The 20,251-nt window shown below is 46.6% G+C and overlaps 1 protein-coding gene and 1 long non-coding RNA gene across 2 annotated transcripts in view; one reads left to right on the top strand and one right to left on the bottom strand.

Annotated features, from left to right (window-relative positions):
- The window catches only part of LOC143501255 (uncharacterized), a 17,593-nt gene extending 5,303 nt beyond the window's left edge, over positions 1-12,290 (bottom strand). Inside the window, exons 1-2 of the long non-coding RNA XR_013126861.1 lie at positions 6,484-12,290; positions 6,252-6,384 (exon numbers count right to left, since the gene is read on the bottom strand). This is a non-coding gene — a long non-coding RNA (uncharacterized LOC143501255). The remainder of the gene's footprint in view (positions 1-6,251; positions 6,385-6,483) is intronic.
- Positions 1-19,856, top strand: part of pcsk1 (proprotein convertase subtilisin/kexin type 1) — a 20,456-nt gene extending 600 nt beyond the window's left edge. Inside the window, exons 2-14 of the mRNA XM_076994872.1 lie at positions 914-1,018; positions 1,193-1,315; positions 4,898-5,044; positions 6,013-6,089; positions 12,854-12,942; positions 13,345-13,517; positions 13,677-13,889; positions 14,066-14,166; positions 14,441-14,674; positions 16,562-16,719; positions 16,808-16,941; positions 17,193-17,354; positions 17,481-19,856. Coding sequence (XP_076850987.1) covers positions 914-1,018; positions 1,193-1,315; positions 4,898-5,044; positions 6,013-6,089; positions 12,854-12,942; positions 13,345-13,517; positions 13,677-13,889; positions 14,066-14,166; positions 14,441-14,674; positions 16,562-16,719; positions 16,808-16,941; positions 17,193-17,354; positions 17,481-17,879 — 2,115 coding nt within the window. The 3' untranslated portion in view covers positions 17,880-19,856. The remainder of the gene's footprint in view (positions 1-913; positions 1,019-1,192; positions 1,316-4,897; positions 5,045-6,012; positions 6,090-12,853; positions 12,943-13,344; positions 13,518-13,676; positions 13,890-14,065; positions 14,167-14,440; positions 14,675-16,561; positions 16,720-16,807; positions 16,942-17,192; positions 17,355-17,480) is intronic.
- The last annotated feature ends 395 nt before the right edge of the window (positions 19,857-20,251 follow it).

The raw sequence follows: 20,251 nt of genomic DNA on the forward strand, positions 1-20,251 counted from the left end.
GACGCGGTTGTGTCTGGGGGTTCAGATATTGTAGGATATGTAATAAAACGTGCCCTCGGATGTAGGTATCAAGACGAACGTATCCGTAAGCTACATATCAAAACTTGAATCGAGGGCAAATCACAAATATCTTTCGGTTGGATAGTGATGTTTTATATTTTTAATTTATATTGTAACATGATCGAGTAGTTATGTCCTGTTTGGACGACATAAAAACAGATACGACCATTATAATAAGTATATTATGGAGAAGTGTAAAACATCCACAGGTTGGCTTATTATTTTGTGTTTGTCCATAGCTACGTTGATACGTTATAAACTTAGAATACAGTCCAGCACCTGTGATATGAGATCTGACATAATGTGTAGTTTGACTAAATATATATTATAGTTTGTTTTCATCCATGCCTGACTGACGTTCAGACTGAAACCCTTAGCCAAGAACAGGTGTTTGTGATGGACTGCCTTGAGAAAGAACTCAAGTTATTATTAGTATTATATATATATTGTAGGCATTTGTCCACGGTACACTGTGTTCAAACAGAAATTCAGTAGTGTACCTATTTGTTTCTGTGACTTTATTTACTAAGTCAACCTTTTCAATGTTGGTTTTCAATGACTGAAGCTGAGTCTTCAGGAAATGTAATTTTTCCTCACACGCACACATACTCAAAAAAACCCACAGGTCTCTCCAGCAAGCAATAAGTAGATTGTAATAAAATAGGCCATTATACACTTTAGAGATACAGCTAGGTCTGCCACCGAGCACTTGGGTGAGGTATTTCAGGTTGGCTAAACCAGAAAGATGGAAAATGCATAATTTACATCAGGCTTAATTTAGCCTGAGAATGAGTCGTCCTCTTCAACAGACAACCCCTCTTACGCACTCTGTCCATTTACATCCATTCTGCAGATTGGGTCGCTAGAAAATCATTATTTGTTCAAACATCGAAGTCATCCTAGCAGGACCAAGAGGAGCGCCGATCACATCACCAAAAGACTGTCGGAAGATGACAGGGTAAGGGCTTTAGTTCACAACCTTCTCCATTAGTCATCTCTGTAAAGGACCTTCATACCAGTGTAGTCTACCAGCCCACCAGGTTTTGTGTATATTCTTGTCCTTTATTTATATGTGTGTATTTTAAATCTGCACATGGATCATTTTTGTGTCTGTCTCGATGTCTTGTTGAAGGTGTCTTGGGCAGAGCAACAGTATGAAAAGAGACGGCGTAAACGAGCTCCACTGGGAGAATGTAAAGACTGCTCGGTGGACAAACTCTTCGATGACCCTATGTGGAACCAACAGTGGTACCTGGTGAGTTTCACAGTGTTGGCCTGAACATCTCCATAATGTTTTTACCCCTTCAGGCAGCAGTGAGTGGGGGCGAGTACTAAGTTATGTAGAATGAATGTGTGTTGAAGTTTTAGACGTACCTGACTAAAACTACATTTGGAGAACATGAGTAAATGTGCTTTAAAAGGACGGAATTTCAAACTGGCCTTCCATCAAACCCACGGGCTCATTCTGCTGTTGGCTTGGGTGGTTAAACAGAATGAATCGATCCTTCTTTCCGAGAGGATGAGACGGTGAGTGCTGGCTCTTAATTCCTGGGCCAGTGCTCGCTCCAGAATTGCATTCTGGGTTAGTGCAGTATAGCAGTGGTGCTACGGAAGCTCACGGCACAGCAGAAAATGTCCATATGAGCCTCTGACTACATACACCTCACGCCACACAAATGGCAGTGGGAACAAACACCTGGCAAACGGAAGAGATGTAAAGAGAAATGGAGAAAGGAGAAAATATACTGCCAAAGAGTGTGTTATTCTTGATTAACAAGGGAGATGCAGCCATGCAGGGAGATGTAGACACAGAAGCAACAGATCAAATGTGAAGTCCAAATTGTTTTTCATTTTTAGTACCGTGGGGTTATCTTACAGGAGACACAGAGCACAGATACAAGTGTCCCATTTCTCGCAGATATGAATCACGTTCACTGACGTCCTGAGCTGTGACCTACCGTTATCAAATGGAACGTGGTCTATGTTTGTGTGACAGCTGGATTCATTTGAGACAAACATATTATCCCAGCTTACACTTTGGCAGTGCTATTCTCCTGACGTTTGCTCACTGTGTGTGTGTGTCAGTGTGTGTATGCATACTGGTCATATATGTGTGCACGTGCAGAAAAACAGGATATTAGAAGATCTGAGTCATGTGTAATAGCACACAGTTTTTTTCCCTCGTTGATCCTAATTGAATTGGTCATAAATGTCCTGATGGTGTCATCAGTTATTCTCGTGTTGCCAAATCAACAGGGCCGTCCAGCTCCGAGCACCTGCTCTGTCCATGTAGAACCTCTGATTGAGACCTTCACTGTGTGACTCTTGGTAGGATCTCTCTAGGTGATTCCACTGCTGCTTACACTAATTACTACTGTGACGTTTCATTTAAAGGAGAAGTTGCCATACATCTCAATTACACTCACTGTATTGAAATTATTGGAAGATATTCTCTCCAATAATCTGCAAGTGTTTCTTTTGGCTTTCATTTTCAAGAGTAACCTAACTCTTCTGTATGGATTTTCACATTCATTTTATGTCTATGTGTGTGTGTGTGTGTGTGTGTGTGAGCGTGTGAGCGTGGGTGTGTGTGTGTGTGAGCGTGTGTGTGTGTGTGTGTGTGTGTGTGAGCGTGTGTGTGTGTGTGTGTGTGTGTGTGTGTGAAGCCCCTGCGGAGGCGCTGTTGTGCAGTGGTGCATAGAGGTGGGGGGGGGGGATGGAGGGATGGAGGGATGGAGGAATGATGACGTGGGAGGTACGGCGATGAAACAGACGACGTGCTAAGAAGGAGTGAGCACAGAGTGAAAAGATACATCATCATGGAGGAGGAGAGAGTGAAGGAGAGGGAGAGTGTGGCGAATGCATTATCTTATGGTTCTTTACAGAGGATGCTTGATAATTCAATCAGAGATGACTCATAAGTCACTTCTCTGGATTTCAATAGCCGAGTGCAGTAGAGTGCAGTAATTGGGTGGGTGTGGTGTGTGTGTGTGTGAGTGTGTGTTTGGGTGCAGGCTAATTCTTTGGAGCCTGTGACGACAGAAGAAACCTGCAGGTGGTATCGGAGGACCTGTGGGAGATGGTTTCACTCCACCAGAGCCGTGTCCAAGTTCTCTGCAGAAATGCTCATTTGTTGTGTTTTCAATGCGTTTGAAGGGATTCTAATCCGGTGGCCCAGATTACCCATAATTCCGATCTGCGTGGTCCTATCTAATGTGTTCGCACCTCTCTGCCTCCTTCTGCTTTGGAGAGATAGAAATATCTCAGCTATGAGTCATGGCCCAGTGTCAGTGTGTGCACCACATATATGCAGAGGCTGCGTGAGTTCTGACTCACCACGGCCCCTGCGCTGGCTCTGCTACGTGTGCCTGTGCTGCGTGTGCCTGTTCTGCGTGTGCCTGTGCTGTGTGTGCCTGTGCTACGTGCACCTGTGCTGCGTGTGCCTGTGCTACGTGTGCCTGTGCTGCGTGCGCCTGTGCAACGTGCACCTGTGCTGCGTGTGCCTGTGCTACGTGTGCCTGTGCTGCGTGTGCCTGTGCTGCATGTGCCTGTGCTGTGTGTGCCTGTGCTACGTATACCTGTGCTGCGTGTGCCTGTGCTGCGTGTGCCTGTGCTACGTGTGCCTGTGCTGCGTGCGCCTGTGCTACGTGCGCCTGTGCTACGTGCGCCTGTGCTGCGTGTGCCTGTGCTGCGTGTGCCTGTGCTGCGTGTGCCTGTGCTGTGTGTGCCTGTGCTACGTATACCTGTGCTGCGTGTGCCTGTGCTGCGTGTGCCTGTTCTGCGTGTGCCTGTGCTGTGTGCACCTGTGCTGCGTGTGCCTGTGCTGCGTGCGCCTGTGCTGCATGCACCTGTGCTGCGTGTGCCTGTGCTGCGTGCGCCTGTGCTGCGTGCGCCTGTGCTGCGTGCGCCTGTGCTGCGTGCGCCTGTGTTGCGTGTGCCTGTGCTGCGTGTGCCTGTTCTGTGTGTGCCTGTGTAGCGTGTGCCTGTGCTACGTGTGCCTGTTCTGTGTGTGCCTGTTCTGTGTGTGCCTGTGTAGCGTGTGCCTGTGCTACGTGTGCCTGTTCTGTGTGTGCCTGTGTTGCGTGTGCCTGTTCTGTGTGTGCCTGTGTTGCGTGTGCCTGTTCTGTGTGTGCCTGTGTTGCGTATGCCTGTTCTGTGTGTGCCTGTTCTGTGTGTGCCTGTGTTGCGTATGCCTGTTCTGTGTGTGCCTGTTCTGTGTGTGCCTGTGTTGCGTGTGCCTGTGTTGCGTGTGCCTGTGCTGCGTGTGCCTGTGCTACGTGTGCCTGTGCCTGTGCCGTCGATGACGTCTTCCTCGGTTTGCCATGTTGCTCTGCGCTGTAATCACGCGTATGTCCAAATGCACTTTGGCTCACCAGTGGTTAATTACCTGTCCAAAGGTGACTGGTCCCAGTGGCCCAGTAAGGACAGTGAATATATTTCTAAAAGGTCAACATGGAAGATTATGTCATTTGCGCTTCATCTCAAGGGGGGTCCTGTTTTGGAGTGGCTAATGGGTGTGATTTGTGGAGAGCCTTTTCATTTGATGAGCAGAAGGTCTCTTAGGATGTGTGTACACCACGGATACTATACAGCCTCTACAGACACACACGAAACTCAGCACAGTAGAGAGAGACATGCACGCAACCACACACACACACACACACACAACCACTCACACACACATTTACACACACGTGACACAGTATCAATATACTCTTGGGGACAAAATCACTCACTACAATTGTCTTTCTCTTCTCTCCTCCTTACTCTCTCTCTCTCTCCCTCCGTCCCTCTCTCTCTCTCCGTCTCTCCCTCTATCTGGCTCTCCCCCCTCCAGCAAGACACGCGGACGTCATCGTCTCTGCCGAAGCTGGACCTCCACGTGATCCCCGTGTGGAAGAAGGGCATCACGGGCAGAGGGGTGGTCATCACCGTCCTGGACGACGGTCTGGAGTGGAACCACACAGACATCTACCCCAATTACGTAAGCGCGTTGCCACAGCAACCCCCCACTCTGCCGTCGCGACACCGTACGGCCGTTTCCATGGCGACGCCTACCCCCTGACCACACGAGAGTATCCATGGCGACGGCTAGCACCGCCCTGCCGCATTGTGCCGAGCCGTTTGATGAAGACCCTTCGTTTGTTAGCACGGCAGAATACACTCACACGCACGCACACACACGCACACACACGCGCGTTCTCGCACGGCGAGCGTAAGTCCGCAGTGTCAAACGGCAAAAAGGCGATTAAAGATCAGGGAGACGGTGGAGAGATTGTGCTCGTCTCAGTAGGGACTAGGTGAGATATGGCTGGAACATCTCAGATGTGTGAGACGTTAACACTGCAGGACCAGGAACGCCTGCTCTGTTGGGGACTCTGTTTACACACACACTGAAGGAGGCAGAGATGGAGAGTCTCTACACAGATGGAGCTGTAGTGCTCTGTAATTATCTCTACTCAATCAGGAGGTCGTCTGTGTCTCTGCAGCAAACCCTCTGACTTACTCAAGCATCACGTTCCAGAGCCATTCCAGTCTACATCAAGATTAGGGCTAGTCTCCAGTCTACAACAAGATTAGGGCTAGTCTCCAGTCTACATCAAGATTAGGGCTAGTCTCCAGTCTACAACAAGATTAGGGCTAGTCTCAAGTCTACATCAAGATAAGGGAAAGTCTCCAGACTACATCAATATTAGGTCTAGTCTCCAGTCTACATGAAGATTAGGGCTAGACTCCATTCTACATCAAGATTAGGACTAGTCTCAGAGTCATTCGGGCCAAACCTTTGCTCGTTAAATGAACTCTGCAACTTCATCCAGCAATATAATCCAGACTTACTAACATGTTTGTGTTAAATAATGACAAAAAAAACAGCCGGAGGAACCATTACTGATAACACGTGTGGGTGGATATTTCACATGTAATGTCTGACATGCAAAAAACTCTTTCCAGGATCCTGCTGCCAGTTACGATTTCAACGACAACGATCCAGATCCTTTTCCTAGATATGATGCCACTAATGAGAATAAGTAAGTGAATAGCTATCATTATCCTCCCAGTGTCTTAAGTATGAATAAGGAGTCCCATGAGTTCATGTAACCCCGGATACTGTAAGAGCTGTTGGTTTAGTATTAGGACAGGGAGACGGGTCTGCCGGGATACTGCACTCATGACTGTCAGACGCTATTTACCGTCAGCACTGCGGGACTCCGGTGAGAGCCGTGTGGAAGAGGCTGTGGTCAGGGTGTCATTACGTCCAATCAGGCGTCCGTGTCGGAGTCTGAGTAATCCACTTCCCCTCTTACGTATTCCTCTCATCCACTCCTGTATAATAGGATTTAAATACATAAACCTACAAATCTCAGAATGGTAATCCAGAGAAGCGTATTGAACTGTCTGTGATCTAAGCTTGAGTTGTCTTACCAAGTTTGGGTGAGTTGTCAGAAGGTACTTCATGTAAAAAGCAAAAAACAAAAAAAACCCCAACAAAATCTACCCTGCTCAAAATCAGCTTTGAGGAAAAGGTGATTACTGAACCAAGAGAACATTTTCTTTAATGCTTTTTCAAGATAAATGTGCGTGATGTAACTATGATGTCACAGGATCACTCAGCAAGTACAGCGTGGTTGGTGTCGAGTGTTGAGCAATTAGAAACCGTCACAGGAGGCTAAATAAAATGGAAAACACTCATTATTCCTCCGCTTGCCGTTGGCTTCAGCCTCTCCGTCTCTCACACAATGCCTGTGTGTGACTCATACTGTGGAAACTAACTGCTGAGCCTTTGTGCAAATGCAAACACACACACACACACGCGCGCGCTCACACAGGCACACGCACACACAAACACACTTTCCCTCTTATCCTCCAGTGCACTCTATTGTGCACTGACTCCTTACTTCACTGCAATAGTGTATGTAGTACTGAAGCGTTCCATTTATACCCCAAAAAAGAGACTTTATGTGAAGAACAGAGAAGCATGAGGAAGACACACAACATAAAACATTAAGAAGATTTCGCCCAACAGGTAGCACATATTTGAAAATGATCCACTACAGGGAAAAGCTCTCTGGCCCATGGACATATGGTTGCAAGGAGGTTTCTGCAGAGTGAGAGATTTAACCAGGTTGCACAGGAAAAGCCAGGCTAAACCACGGACAACTTTACATGTTAAAATAAGAGTTTCACAGCCTTTCTACAAGCCTGCACAGGTTTGCCAGTTTAGGGCTGCACTGCAGGAGTAATATGAGTAAGATTACGTGAGTGAAGGCTGTGACACCACAGTTTTGCACATACTGGAGACATTTAGAAGGTAGGCCAGCAGAAACAGAATAGAACTGGTCCAGCTGGCATGAACCAAAGGCAATGCTCAAGCTTACCAGTTAAAAGAACCTCAGACTTAGAATTTGCCTCCTCCCGTTTGCATGCGGGGTTGATGGAGACAGTCTGAGATTACAACACTAGCAGATGCCTGTAGTATCGCTACTGGATATTTCGCTTGAGAAAATGAGGAGCCGAGACAAAGATTCCAACTTCACTCCTTTACTTCTGACGCGCTTTTCATACACACTGCCGTACACTCTCACAGTACCGTAATCACTGTAGTAGACAGCCTCAACCGTAGTTATTCAAATACTCTGAACTACTACACTCCTCCCTTCTAAATAATAACCCATTCAAAACCGACTACTAGATAGTAGTAACACATTTTCCAAACTTAAACACTACAGTACTCTTATACTGTTCCTTTATACACTAGAACTTCATGAACATAACAGTAATAGTACCACCGTATTTACTTAAGAATTTTTCACTGTATAACTTTTACAGATTCAGTCTTGTTGGTGCCCTACGTTGTCTTTCAGGATAGCGACGCTCAGGCTGCACTTCCTGGAATGGATTAGCAGAAGCATCTGCTGGTTCAGCGCTTTCTGCTTGATCTTCAGATGTGATTGCATAGTCAAGGAACTCGCTGTCCTCCTCTCTATTTGGACAGGGTGCCTTGGATGCGCACAGGCCATCCACATGCACTTTGACTTTGCGATGTCCAACTTTTACGTCATAAGTCAGAGGTCCTCTGCATTTTAGAATTGTCCCTGGAACCCACAGGTTCTTCGGATGCCTGAAATCTCTAACTAACACCCTCTCTCCCAGATTAAACATCTGGAGAGGCCTTGTCCGCTTGTCATGAGCCTTCTTCTGCTGCAACTGATGCTTGGCTACAACTTGAGACAGATCAGGCTTCAGTAATGACAGGCGCATGCGTGGTTGTCTGTTGAGAAACAGTTCCGCTGGAGTGCGTTCGGTGACTGTGTGAGGTGTATTCCTGTATGTAAACAGAAATCGAGCAAGCCGTTGTTGGGGCAACACCGATTGAGCCTCAAGGCGTGTCCAGGCTTTCTTGAATGTCTGTACAGCTCGTTCTGCTGCCCCGTTTGACGCAGGGTGATAAGGTGGTGTAAGTACATGATGAATACCATTCCTCTTGAGAAACTGCTCAAACTCCCTAGATGTGAAAGGTGGACCATTGTCCGATACTAGCACTTTGGGTAAACCATAGGCTGCAAAAAGGTTTCTGAGCAGGTTAGTGGTCTTTTCTGCAGTTGTCAACTGTGTAGGCAGAACTTCCAACCATTTGGAATAGACATCAACGACCACCAGGTAGTGCTGTTTGTTGATTTCCGCAAAATCGACATGTATCCTTTCCCACGGAACCGTTGTCCATGACCATGGATGGAGAGGTGCTACCGCAGGCCTGTTAAGAGTGATTTCGCACGCTGTGCACTGACCAACATAGTCCTCAATCTCCTGATCTAATCCAGGCCACCATAGGAAATTCCTAGCTAATGCCTTCATACGTGTTATGCCAGGGTGTCCCTCATGAATATCAGACAACAGCCGTTTTCTGAATTTCGGTGGAATGATGACCCTTGACCCCCAGAGTGCACAACCCTGGTCCGTGGACAAGTGGTCCTTTCTCATGTAGAAGGGTTTCAGGTCTGGGTTTGGTACGTACCTTGGCCAGCCTGACAACGTCAGGTCCAGAACTTTGGAAAGGATTGGATCAAGTCTAGTCTCCTCTGCTATATCCTTAGCAGTAATAGGCAACTCATCCACATGGGAAACGCAGAATACTCCCTTGTCATCCGTGTCATCATGCGTGTGCCGTTCATAAGGAAGACGTGATAAGGCGTCTGCATTTGCATGCTCACTGGAACGTCTGTACTGGATGTCGTAATCATAGGCCAACAGGATTAAGGCCCAGCGCTGCATACGCAGAGCTGCAAGTGTTGGTACTGCAGACTTTGGACCCAATATAGTCAACAGAGGTTTGTGATCCGTCAAAAGCACAAATTTCCTTCCATACAGGTATTTGTGGAATTTCTTGACGCCAAAGATTATGCTCAATGCTTCCTTTTCAATTTGAGCATAATTCTGCTCAGGCGATGACAGAGTCCTTGATGCGAAAGCGATGGGTTGTTCCTCCCCGGAGGGTAACACGTGTGAAATTACTGCTCCAACCCCATAAGGACTAGCATCACATGCGAGCCTGAGAGGCTTCTCTGGATCATAGTGTATAAGACACTTGCTGTTTAGAAGACGCTGTTTGCATGCCTTAAATGCATCATCACACTGTTGAGACCAAGTCCAAAGTGTGTCCGCGTGTAACAACTGATGCAGTGGGTGCAATAGTGTGGATAGATTTGCCACAAATTTCCCATAGTAGTTTAGCAATCCCAGAAATGACCTTAACTCAGTCACATTCTGTGGTGCTGGTGCGTTTACTATGGCTTCCACTTTGTTACTCGTTGGATGGAGACCTTGTGCATCAATTCGGTACCCTAGGTACTCCACTGAGTCTTGCAGGAATGCACACTTTGTTTGTTTGATCTTTATTCCATGCTTTTCCAGTCTGTCCATCACCTCATCTAATATTTCCAGATGTTTTTCTTTGGTAGGTGCTGTGACTAGAATATCGTCCAAGAAGCACACAACTTTCTCCATGCCATGCAGTATCTGGTCCATCGTGTGTTGAAACACAGCTGGAGCCGTGGAAACTCCATAAGCCAGACGATGGTACCTAAATAGGCCCTTGTGAGTGTTGATCGTCAAATACTGTTCTGACTCAGGATCAAGGGTTAGCTGTTGGTAGGCAAAGGACAAGTCTAATTTACTAAAAACTGTCCCACCAGCCAGTGTAGCGAATAGATCTTCTACATTTGGGAGGGGATACTCCTCTGGAAGTATGCATCTATTCACAGTCACTTTGTAATCTCCGCATAACCTCACTTCTTTATCTCGTTTTGGTACCACTACCAAGGGTGCCGCCCATTCACTCCTTTTTACTGGTGAGATAATTCCGTTTTTCTGTAGTCGTTCAAGCTCTTTATCAACAGCTTCCCTTAAAGCGTACGGTACAGGACGTGGCTTGTGAAAGATAGGTTTGGCATCCTTCTGCACTCTAATCTTTGCTTGGAAATCTTTAATCTTCCCATAACCATCTTTGAACAAATCTTTGTGGTTTTCAAACATACCTTCCAGTGTGAGTGGTTCCTTTTTCTGCAGACTGAAGATCTCTCCCCAGTTCAGCTTTATTTTCTGCAGCCAATTCCTCCCCAGCAATGATGGGTTGCTGCCTTTGACCACCACCAGCGGTAGCTTCCACTCCTTGTTGTTGTACTTCACTGGAACCTCTATCGTCCCACGTACAGGTATGGGTTCTCCCGTGTATGAAGACAGGTGAATTGCAGTAGGTTTCAAAGGGCAATTTTTCAGTTGTCCTTCATATAGCGATTCTGGAATCAGTGACACAGAAGCTCCTGTATCCACTTGCATGTTCACTGGTATCCCAGACAAATCCATCGTCACAAAAATACCGTCCGTACTACCTTGCGCAGTGTAGACTGTGAACAAGGACAGTCGTACATCATCACCATCGTCAGAGTCATCCTGTTTTCTTGTGTCTGTGACCATGTGTGTTTTATCCCTTATTTGCTTGCCTTTACACATTCTTTGTAAGTGTCCCATTTTTCCACATTTGTGGCAGGTTTCAGAGCGGTAGTAGCAGTCATTTGGCTGATGATTGTCTTTTCCACATCGATAGCAATGCTGTTTCCTCTCAGTACGTTGTCCACCTCTTGAAACATCCTGTTGAGTGTTCCCTGACCTTTTACCTTTTTTGTATGGTCGCTTTTCCTTTGCAGTGTTGAAGACTTTGTGTACTGTTTCCTTGGGCTTTTCAGCATGTTCTTTCATTTCTTTTGTGTCTTTGTATGCCAATTCCAATGCCAGAGCAATGTCACAAGCTTTTTTGAAAGTTAAGTCTTTTTCTGACAACAGTCTTTTGTGATACTTTTCCCCTGAGAGACCACAGACAAACTGATCACGCAGTGCATCACTCAGAAACTGTCCAAACTCACAGGTGCTTGCTAATTTCTTCAATGCAAGTATGTAGTCAGAAACAGGTTCACCGTGCTGTTGCTGTCTCTTATAGAATCGGAACCGTTCTGCTATCAGGATAGGCTTTGGCTTGAAATGCAGTGACAAGGCGTTTGTGAGATTTTCGTATGTCTCATCTACCACTTTCTGTGGTGCTATCAAATTTTTCAACAGTCCATATTCCGTTGGACCTAGCACGCTAAGGAATACATCAGCCTTCTTTTCGGAATCAATGTCATTAGCGGCCAGCCATCTCTCAAATCGTTCCAAATATGCGTCAAATTCTTCTTTCTTACAGTCAAATTCCGGAACTCTTCCAATATACGCCATTTCAATCAGGTATTTATTTCAGTCAATGCTTCTGAATTACTCTAATCCAACAGAATCCGCCGTTTCCGTTTTTTTTTTTTCTTGCTGCGTTTCATTCACTTTGCAACAACAAAAAAAATGCAGTCTTCGCTGACCCCAGATGGCGCACTACCCCCTGCCAAGCAATGTGAGTTCGCTTCCGCAAGCCTTATATTTGTGTACTTGCCGTGAAAACGCACACACCGATGCAGTTCGACTAACGAAAGAGTTCAACACGTTTCACCGTCGTGGATTCTTTCACTTAGTACCTTCGTCGCCACTGTAGTATCGCTACTGGATATTTCGCTTGAGAAAATGAGGAGCCGAGACAAAGATTCCAACTTCACTCCTTTACTTCTGACGCGCTTTTCATACACACTGCCGTACACTCTCACAGTACCGTAATCACTGTAGTAGACAGCCTCAACCGTAGTTATTCAAATACTCTGAACTACTACAACGCCAAGTTGCTGTTTGTGCTGATATTAATTTCGGTGCCATCAGCATAAGAGTTATAGCTCCAGCAAAATTCCCCAATGATATAGTCCAAAGGCAACATATAAATACTTAACAAATAACGCAAGTATAGTACATGGAGGGAAGCTTTGGTAAACCTTGGCAAATCAAATCTTGACCTCACCATTCTTCATAACATTTACAGTACAAGCCCAAAGTTGTTGTATTGTTTTAAAGTTGTCTTGAATAAGCAATAAATGTATGCACTAATGAATTTGACCACTAATGAATCATCCCATTAGTTAATGGTAATGTAAAAATATCCTCATTTACGATAATGTGACTATCCTGTTGTGACAGTCCTTGACTTTTTAATTCTGCTTGGCCTTCCATGGCGAACTAAACTGATGAGAGCGATGGTAGCTCTCCCTGGGCCCGAGACTTGTGTCTGCTGGATTTTGATTCTCTAAAGCTGCATTGTGCCAACATGTGTTGTAAAAAATAAATAAAATTGCATTGAATTGAACCCAGTTCTTTTCTTCTGGGTCTTCAGACACGGCACAAGGTGCGCAGGCGAGATCGCCATGCAGGCTGACAACAATAAATGTGGAGTTGGAGTGGCTTACAACTCTAAGGTTGGAGGTAAAGGACGTGAGATCGTATCGGGAGTCCAACTGTATGTACTTTGTGTGCCAGAGTTAGAGGAGTGAATGGCGCTGTACACAGTACTGTGTATGAGCTCTTTGTTAGGGTAAATGCTTTCATTACAGCACATGTTACATAAGTGGACTGACCCAAATGTACACACACATTCACCCATTAAAAGCCTGTTCTAGTTCGGCACGGAATTCACATTCCTAAATTGAAATCAGTGGTTTGATAGTTTGATGGCATTCTATATTGTAAATGTCTAAAAGAAGTCAGAATATATAACATTTTAAAAACAGAAACTCAGTGCTGGTATAAATAGAAGTAAATCAAAACTTCTTCCCTGTGGGGAAACGTTCTAATCACGTCTAATTTCTGGGCCTCTGTTATCCACAGGGATACGAATGTTGGATGGTATTGTGACGGATGCCATTGAGGCGAGCTCCATCGGGTTTAACCCAGACCACATCGACATCTACAGCGCCAGCTGGGGTCCTAATGACGATGGAAAAACAGTAGAAGGGCCCGGTCGTCTGGCCCAGAAAGCTTTTGAGTACAGTATCCAGAAGGTGAGGGATACAGAGATGCAGTGTACACTACTCAGCAATAGTGGTTACAAATCTAATGAAACATGGGGTTGTTCTCCAAGTAGATGACGAGAACATGATTGTCATTAGAGAACCAGGCCCAACTTTTAACACTCACGTTAACCCCAACGCGTCCTTCAGGGCCGTGGTGGAAAGGGCTCCATCTTTGTGTGGGCGTCCGGGAACGGCGGTCGTCAGGGAGACAACTGCGACTGTGACGGCTACACGGACAGCATCTACACCGTCTCCATCAGCAGCGCCTCCCAGCAGGGCCTCTCCCCCTGGTACGCTGAGAAGTGTTCCTCCACCCTGGCTACCGCCTACAGCAGCGGTGACTACACCGACCAGAGGATCGTGAGTCACTCCACTCCAACCACCCCCCCCCCCCCCCCCCCCACACACACACACACTCACACACAGAGTGATTCTTGTTGGTGTTTCTTTCTGATCTTTCTATGAAGATCTTTAATGGCCTCTTCTGTCCTCTGACTGCGTGCGCTAAACCCCTCACCTCACTTATTCTTCTGCAGACTAGTGCTGACTTACACAACGAATGCACGGAGACGCACACCGGAACCTCTGCCTCTGCCCCACTGGCTGCTGGGATATTCGCACTGGCTTTGGAACAGAAGTATGTATACACGTCTTCATAGCTGCACCAGTATCAGTTGTTAAACAAAACCATATAGAGATATATAAAGCCTGTATAATGTGAAATTATAGTCAGGCTACTGTCCGACGTTAGTTCAGCCAAGCATAGCGTATATGGAATTAAAATCTTTGCCTAATTACTGTAAGATTTCAACCACAGCATGGCAGGTGCGGCAGGAACCTCCTGTAGACCACAGCCGTGTGGGACAGCACAGAGCTTGGCCTGAGAGCATGTGTTTCTGTCTGCTCCCCAGTCCTGACCTAACCTGGAGGGATCTACAGCACCTGGTGGTCTGGACGTCTGAGTTCGACCCTCTGGCCAACAACCCCGGCTGGAAGAGGAACGGTGCCGGACTCATGGTCAACAGCCGCTTCGGGTTCGGTCTGCTCAACGCCAAAGCTCTGGTGGACCTGGCCGACCCCAAAGTGTGGAGACACGTGCCGGAGAAGAAGCAGTGCATCGTTAGAGATGACGCCTTCCAGGCCAGGTTAGAACCTCATCTAACGGCCATCTAACGGCCACGATGTGCAAGTGTGGGCTTACGCATCGTGATCATAAGATTACACTGGCTCACTTGTAACTACATACAGGATACAGGATAAGAAATCAAACATCCTGTGACACAACATTAGAGTTTCATACAGGGCCCAGTCCAGTCACTCCGTACTAGAAACCACAACATTAGAGTTTCACACAGGGCCCAGTCCAGTCACTCCGTACTAGAAACCACAACATTAGAGTTTCACACAGGGCCCAGTCCAGTCACTCCATACTAGAAACCACAACGTTAGAGTTTCACACAGGGCCCAGTCCAGTCACTCCATACTAGAAACCACAACATTAGAGTTTCACACAGGGCCCAGTCTAGTCACTCCATACTAGAAACCACAACATTAGAGTTTCACACAGGGCCCAGTCCAGTCACTCCATACTAGAAACCACAACATTAGAGTTTCACACAGGGCCCAGTCCAGTCACTCCGTACTAGAAACCACAACATCACAAGCTCCTCACAGGAGTCATCAGGTAGGTTCCTCTCTTCATCAGTGTTTAGCTGAATTAAGCCCACGTCACCTCCTGAAGACTCAGTGCTAAGGTCTGGTGTCCCAGCCCCTCCCACTCCAAGATCACGTTTAAACCAGCCACAAAGCATCTTTAGATGCGAAGGCCTCACTGGTCTCCCATGGACGTCAAAAGTCAAAGCAGGCAAACATCATCCGAGCAGATCGCTTCTCCTCGTCACCTCTGGGATTTAAACCTCAGTCAACCTTGGCCACCCCGAGTCACTAATGAAACAAAGCTTGCCATATAGCGGGGAGGGGAGGTGTAAGAGCATTAATCAGATTTGGCTCTAGAGAGCCGAGTTGGTACCGGGCGTGCTGTGCCTCCTCTGACACGTGGTTGCTGTGTAGTTCCTGCTCCTGGTTGGGAGACTCTGCTCTATGGGACATCAGTGCTCCTTTTCACAGCAGACTCTGTGAGATCCCACCGTAATCCGTAGGGATTATGTGATTCGCAGCTCTCTCTCATTTACATATCTGTTCCGGCACAGGCAGAGAAAATCCTTTCATTCATGTCCTCAACGGGAATTATAGAAATAGAAGAAAGCACTGAGTATGAATGAATGTAAGAAGCATTGCAACACAAAAGGTGGAGTTCTGGAAGAGTAAATGGGAAGAAGCTTGTATGTATACAGTATTGTGTGTATACAGTATCGTACGTATGTATACAGTATTGTATGTATACAGTATTGTATGTATACAGTATTGTGTGTATACAGTATCGTACGTATGTATACAGTATTGTATGTATACAGTATTGTGTGTATACAGTATTGTGTACATACAGTAAGTTCTCCATGAGGTTTAGTCTTGCATGTTCAGACAGTTTCTGTTACTGTGTTTATTTACACAATTACACAATAATGTAAACAGCAGTGACACAAATGCAGCATAGATACCACGTTAACTAATAAATGGACAGATTAAGAGAGAGAGAGAGAGAGAGAGAATTTCCCCAAACTCAACCCCTCCACTCCAGTCCTCCTCCTGACATATCCTACCTCCCAGACACAGACTTCCTTCTTATCTTGACTAAAAACAGCTTGTCACCTCAGACCAATCAGAAGCACCATGTACTGGTATCACCCCTCCGTAAGACGACACCCACAGGAACTCGCACCTTATGTGACATTCATTTGCTGTCCAGAATGACAACTGACCGTTTGTGCTGGGGTCCCACAACAGTGAGCGTTGTGGCATGGCCACCCCTGTCTCTGAGTCCACAGATGATGGGGTAGACGAGAACAGGACCGCACAGACCCGGGTTTGGCCTGCACACGTGTCAGGCTGGTTCGTTTCTCCTCTGTTTGCAGGCCTCTGAAAGCAGCAGGTGAGATCAGCATTGAGATCCCCACTAAGGCGTGTGCAGGGCAGACCAACTCCGTTGTCTCGTTGGAGCACGTGCAGGTGGAAGCCAGCATCGAGTACACCCGGAGAGGAGACCTCCACATCACACTCACGTCTCCGTCAGGTGAGACGGGCCTTCGCGCTCACGTCCGCTAAACACACACAAACACACTGGACGTCACACGTGCAAAACACTGCGTTTGCCTCACCAGGCACCACCACGGTACTCCTGGCAGAGAGGGAGAGAGACACGTCCTCCAACGGCTTCAGGAACTGGGACTTCATGTCTGTGCACACCTGGGGAGAGAACCCCACTGGCACTTGGACCCTGAAGATCACTGATACAGTAAATATCAAAACCTTTTGCTCTCTGGTTCTCCAGCTCTGACAGCACATCATTAGCCAGGGATGCCCCTTTACACCTCTCAATCACAGCGTGCATTTCAGTGCCTCTGATTTCATCTCTCTCTCCCTCTCTCTCTCTCTCTCTCTCTGTCTGTCTCTCTCTCTCTCTCTCTCTCTCTCTCTCACACACACACACACACACACACTCACTCTCTCTCTCTCTCTCTCTCTCTCTCCCCCTCTCTCTCTCAGTCAGGGCGGATGGAGAATGAGGGACAGATATTGAGTTGGAAGCTGATTCTTCACGGGACGTCTGAGAAGCCAGAGCACATGAAGACGCCACGAGTCTACACGTCCTACAATACGGTGCAGAACGACCGCAGGGGGGTGGAGCACATGGAGGCCATGATGGAGGTAAACGCCACCAGCACAAGGCAGGGCGGTGTAGTTGCTCGTCTTCTTAACAAACATGTCCCCGTGTTGCTTGCGCCTAGTGGACACCACGTCTTACTTTGTGTGTCTTTTCTAATGCTTCCCCAGAAAGCCTCGGTTCCTCCCAGCAAAGCGGAGAAACCCCGTCCGCCAGATCCGGCTGCTGCCTCCTCCCCCACCCCTGGTTCTGCTCCCGGCCCGGAGAAGAAGTTTGCTGTGGCCCAGCCCAACGTAGCTCTGCTACGCCTCCTGCAGTCCGCCTTCAACAGGCAGAACCCCGGCGTCTACAACCACGTCGTGCCGTCCCTTGGCCGCCCTATGCCGCACGACAGAATTCCCCAGCGGAACCTGTACGAGGCTCTAGACCGGCTCAACCAGGACGCGGGCCCGGAGAACAACTTGTACAGCGACTATAGCGACAGCTTCTACAGGGACCGGGCCTACCGGCACAGAGACGACCGGCTGCTTCAGGCCCTGTTCGACATTCTTGAAGAAGAGCAACAGTGAGGGAGGGTGGGCGGAGGAGGAAGGAGGCAGGGACGAGCAAGAGCAGCATAGGGGAAGGGGAGGGGTCAGATGGAGGAGGCGGGGCCAGACGAGGAGGCGGGGCCAGGTAGAGGAGTTGATGTGGGGATCAAAAAAGGTTGTGAGGTATAACAAAATAAGGTACAATGATGCATGATGTGTCTGAGGGAAGGAAGGGCAGAGGAGGATGAGGAGGATGAAGGGCAGAGGAGGATGAGGAGGGTGAAGGGCAGAGGAGGATGAGGAGGATGAAGGGCAGAGGAGGATGAGGAGGGTGAAGGGCAGGCCCGTCCCATCCTGGCACAGAAGGACAACAACACTAACTCTTCCAGATGAGTTGTAGTGACTGTCACTGCTGTTTCTCATCTGTGAGCATATCAGCCTCTTGTAAATTTTTGTGGCTGTCTGTATGTCTCAAGTATTAAGCACTCCCATCTGCCCGAGACATTACCGGGACCATTTCTGTGCACTCCTCATGGTCACATGACCATTTATGAGCCCGACTGAGCCTGGCTGGCGTGTGTCTGTCTGCAGTGGTAAGGCCGTTCTCCCGTGCTGTGGCCATCACATGTCCAGTGTTGTGACGGGTCCTGCTCTCACGCTTCTCCGACCTTCTCTGCCTTTACTTGATGACATCATACCGCTACCATTCCTTCTGCATGTCGTAATTAAGCGAGACACGTCCTTTAGAACGTTGTGATGACGTAGTATTCTACATCGCTACAAAAAACGTGACCGTACAAAAGGTTCCTTATTTTAATTCCAACTTCTACTTCTCTTGCCATCTTTTACGTACAATCCATTCTTATTGCACCAATTAAAAAAATATCTTAAATGCTATACAGATCTATATACATGTTTTGCTTTCTCACACAGAGCAGAAAAAAAATTAGATTTATTAATTTAATTAGAATTATTTTATTATATTTTGATATACAAGAAGTCTGATACCAGGTTTCCTATCTTTGTAATTCTATGCTGTAGGTGTCCCTGAGGTGTCTCTAAAAAGTAACCCATCCCTTAGTTTGTTCATCAGAATCAAGGGATGCAAACGTTGACTTCATAGAGGTCCCAGGGAAATACATTTTCTAGTCAGGGTTAAAGCCCTGTGAGAGTTCAAACCCTGACTCTCCAAGTCCTACTCTCATCACAGGCAGAGGCAGGACATCTAGACTCCACTCAATTGAAACACTGGGGTTTTCTGCCAGTTTTTGCACAACAAAGGTTCATAATATGAAATAAAGGTTTATTTTTCTAAGGATTCCTAGTAATTTATGCAAATAAATAGAAAAAAAGGATTAAACCCTGATATATCTTAATATCATTTTACCTCATGGGATAACCTCACTTGCCATAGTCAGAGTCTTTTTATTAATTTATTTGTGGCTTGCTGATTTCGGTCTAAGAACTCTTAAATATTTTATGACACTATGTACATGAGTAAATGGAGCCCAGTTGTTGTGTTGAAGTTACTGTCTGTGATTGGTATTTGTGAAGCAAGCTTTGAATGTCTTTTATCCCACAAGTTTCTGGCCAGTCATGAAGTAAATGCTCCATTTAACAGAGGTTTGAGTCAAACATGTTAACGAAACCAACTCATGCGCGCATACGTTTACAACAAAGGAATGTACCTCATAAGCCTGCTTTGGTTTGAGTGTCGTGAATGAGGCCTGGTTCAATGGTCCTGCAACCGTGTCCCCACTACGCTGGCTACTGAAAGAATGTCCAGATACTCTGGAGGGAGAGAGAGAGAGAGAGAGAGAGAGAGAGAGAGAGAGAATAAAGAGCGTTTACATATGTCCTGTAATTTATACATTTTTCAATGTAGTCAGTGTTTATATGTTGATTGATTGATTGATGCTTCTGTCCAAAGTTGTTTACAAAAGCCGATATAGTTTAAATTATGTATGAATATATCATATGGACTTTATCGTAATAAACTGTAAAGTTATCTTGCAAGTGAATGCGTTGTCATCTGTTTGTGTGGGCTTTGGGGTGCAAGCTGCTTGCAAATAGGTGGCAATGGTCTTCAGATCGTCCAGTGGGAGTAATAAGGACAAACTTTCCAACACACACACACACACACACACACACACACACACACACACACACACACACAAACGTGCATATATGCAGTCCTAAATGTCCGTTGCATGCTCTATTGCCATTAATAATTCAAATGTAATGCGCTTGGAAGAGAAGACTGCAGTAAAATCGCGTCTACACACTACAAATCCAATACAGACGGCAGGAGTAGAGGGAATGTATAGTTATGATACGCAGATCCATATTCACACGACCACATTTGACCTATTATAAGCAATAAAAGACGAACTGATAGCTTTGGTACCATC

This window comes from Brachyhypopomus gauderio, unplaced genomic scaffold (assembly GCF_052324685.1).
Source record: "Brachyhypopomus gauderio isolate BG-103 unplaced genomic scaffold, BGAUD_0.2 sc167, whole genome shotgun sequence".
NCBI classification, from domain to species: Eukaryota; Metazoa; Chordata; class Actinopteri; order Gymnotiformes; family Hypopomidae; genus Brachyhypopomus; species Brachyhypopomus gauderio.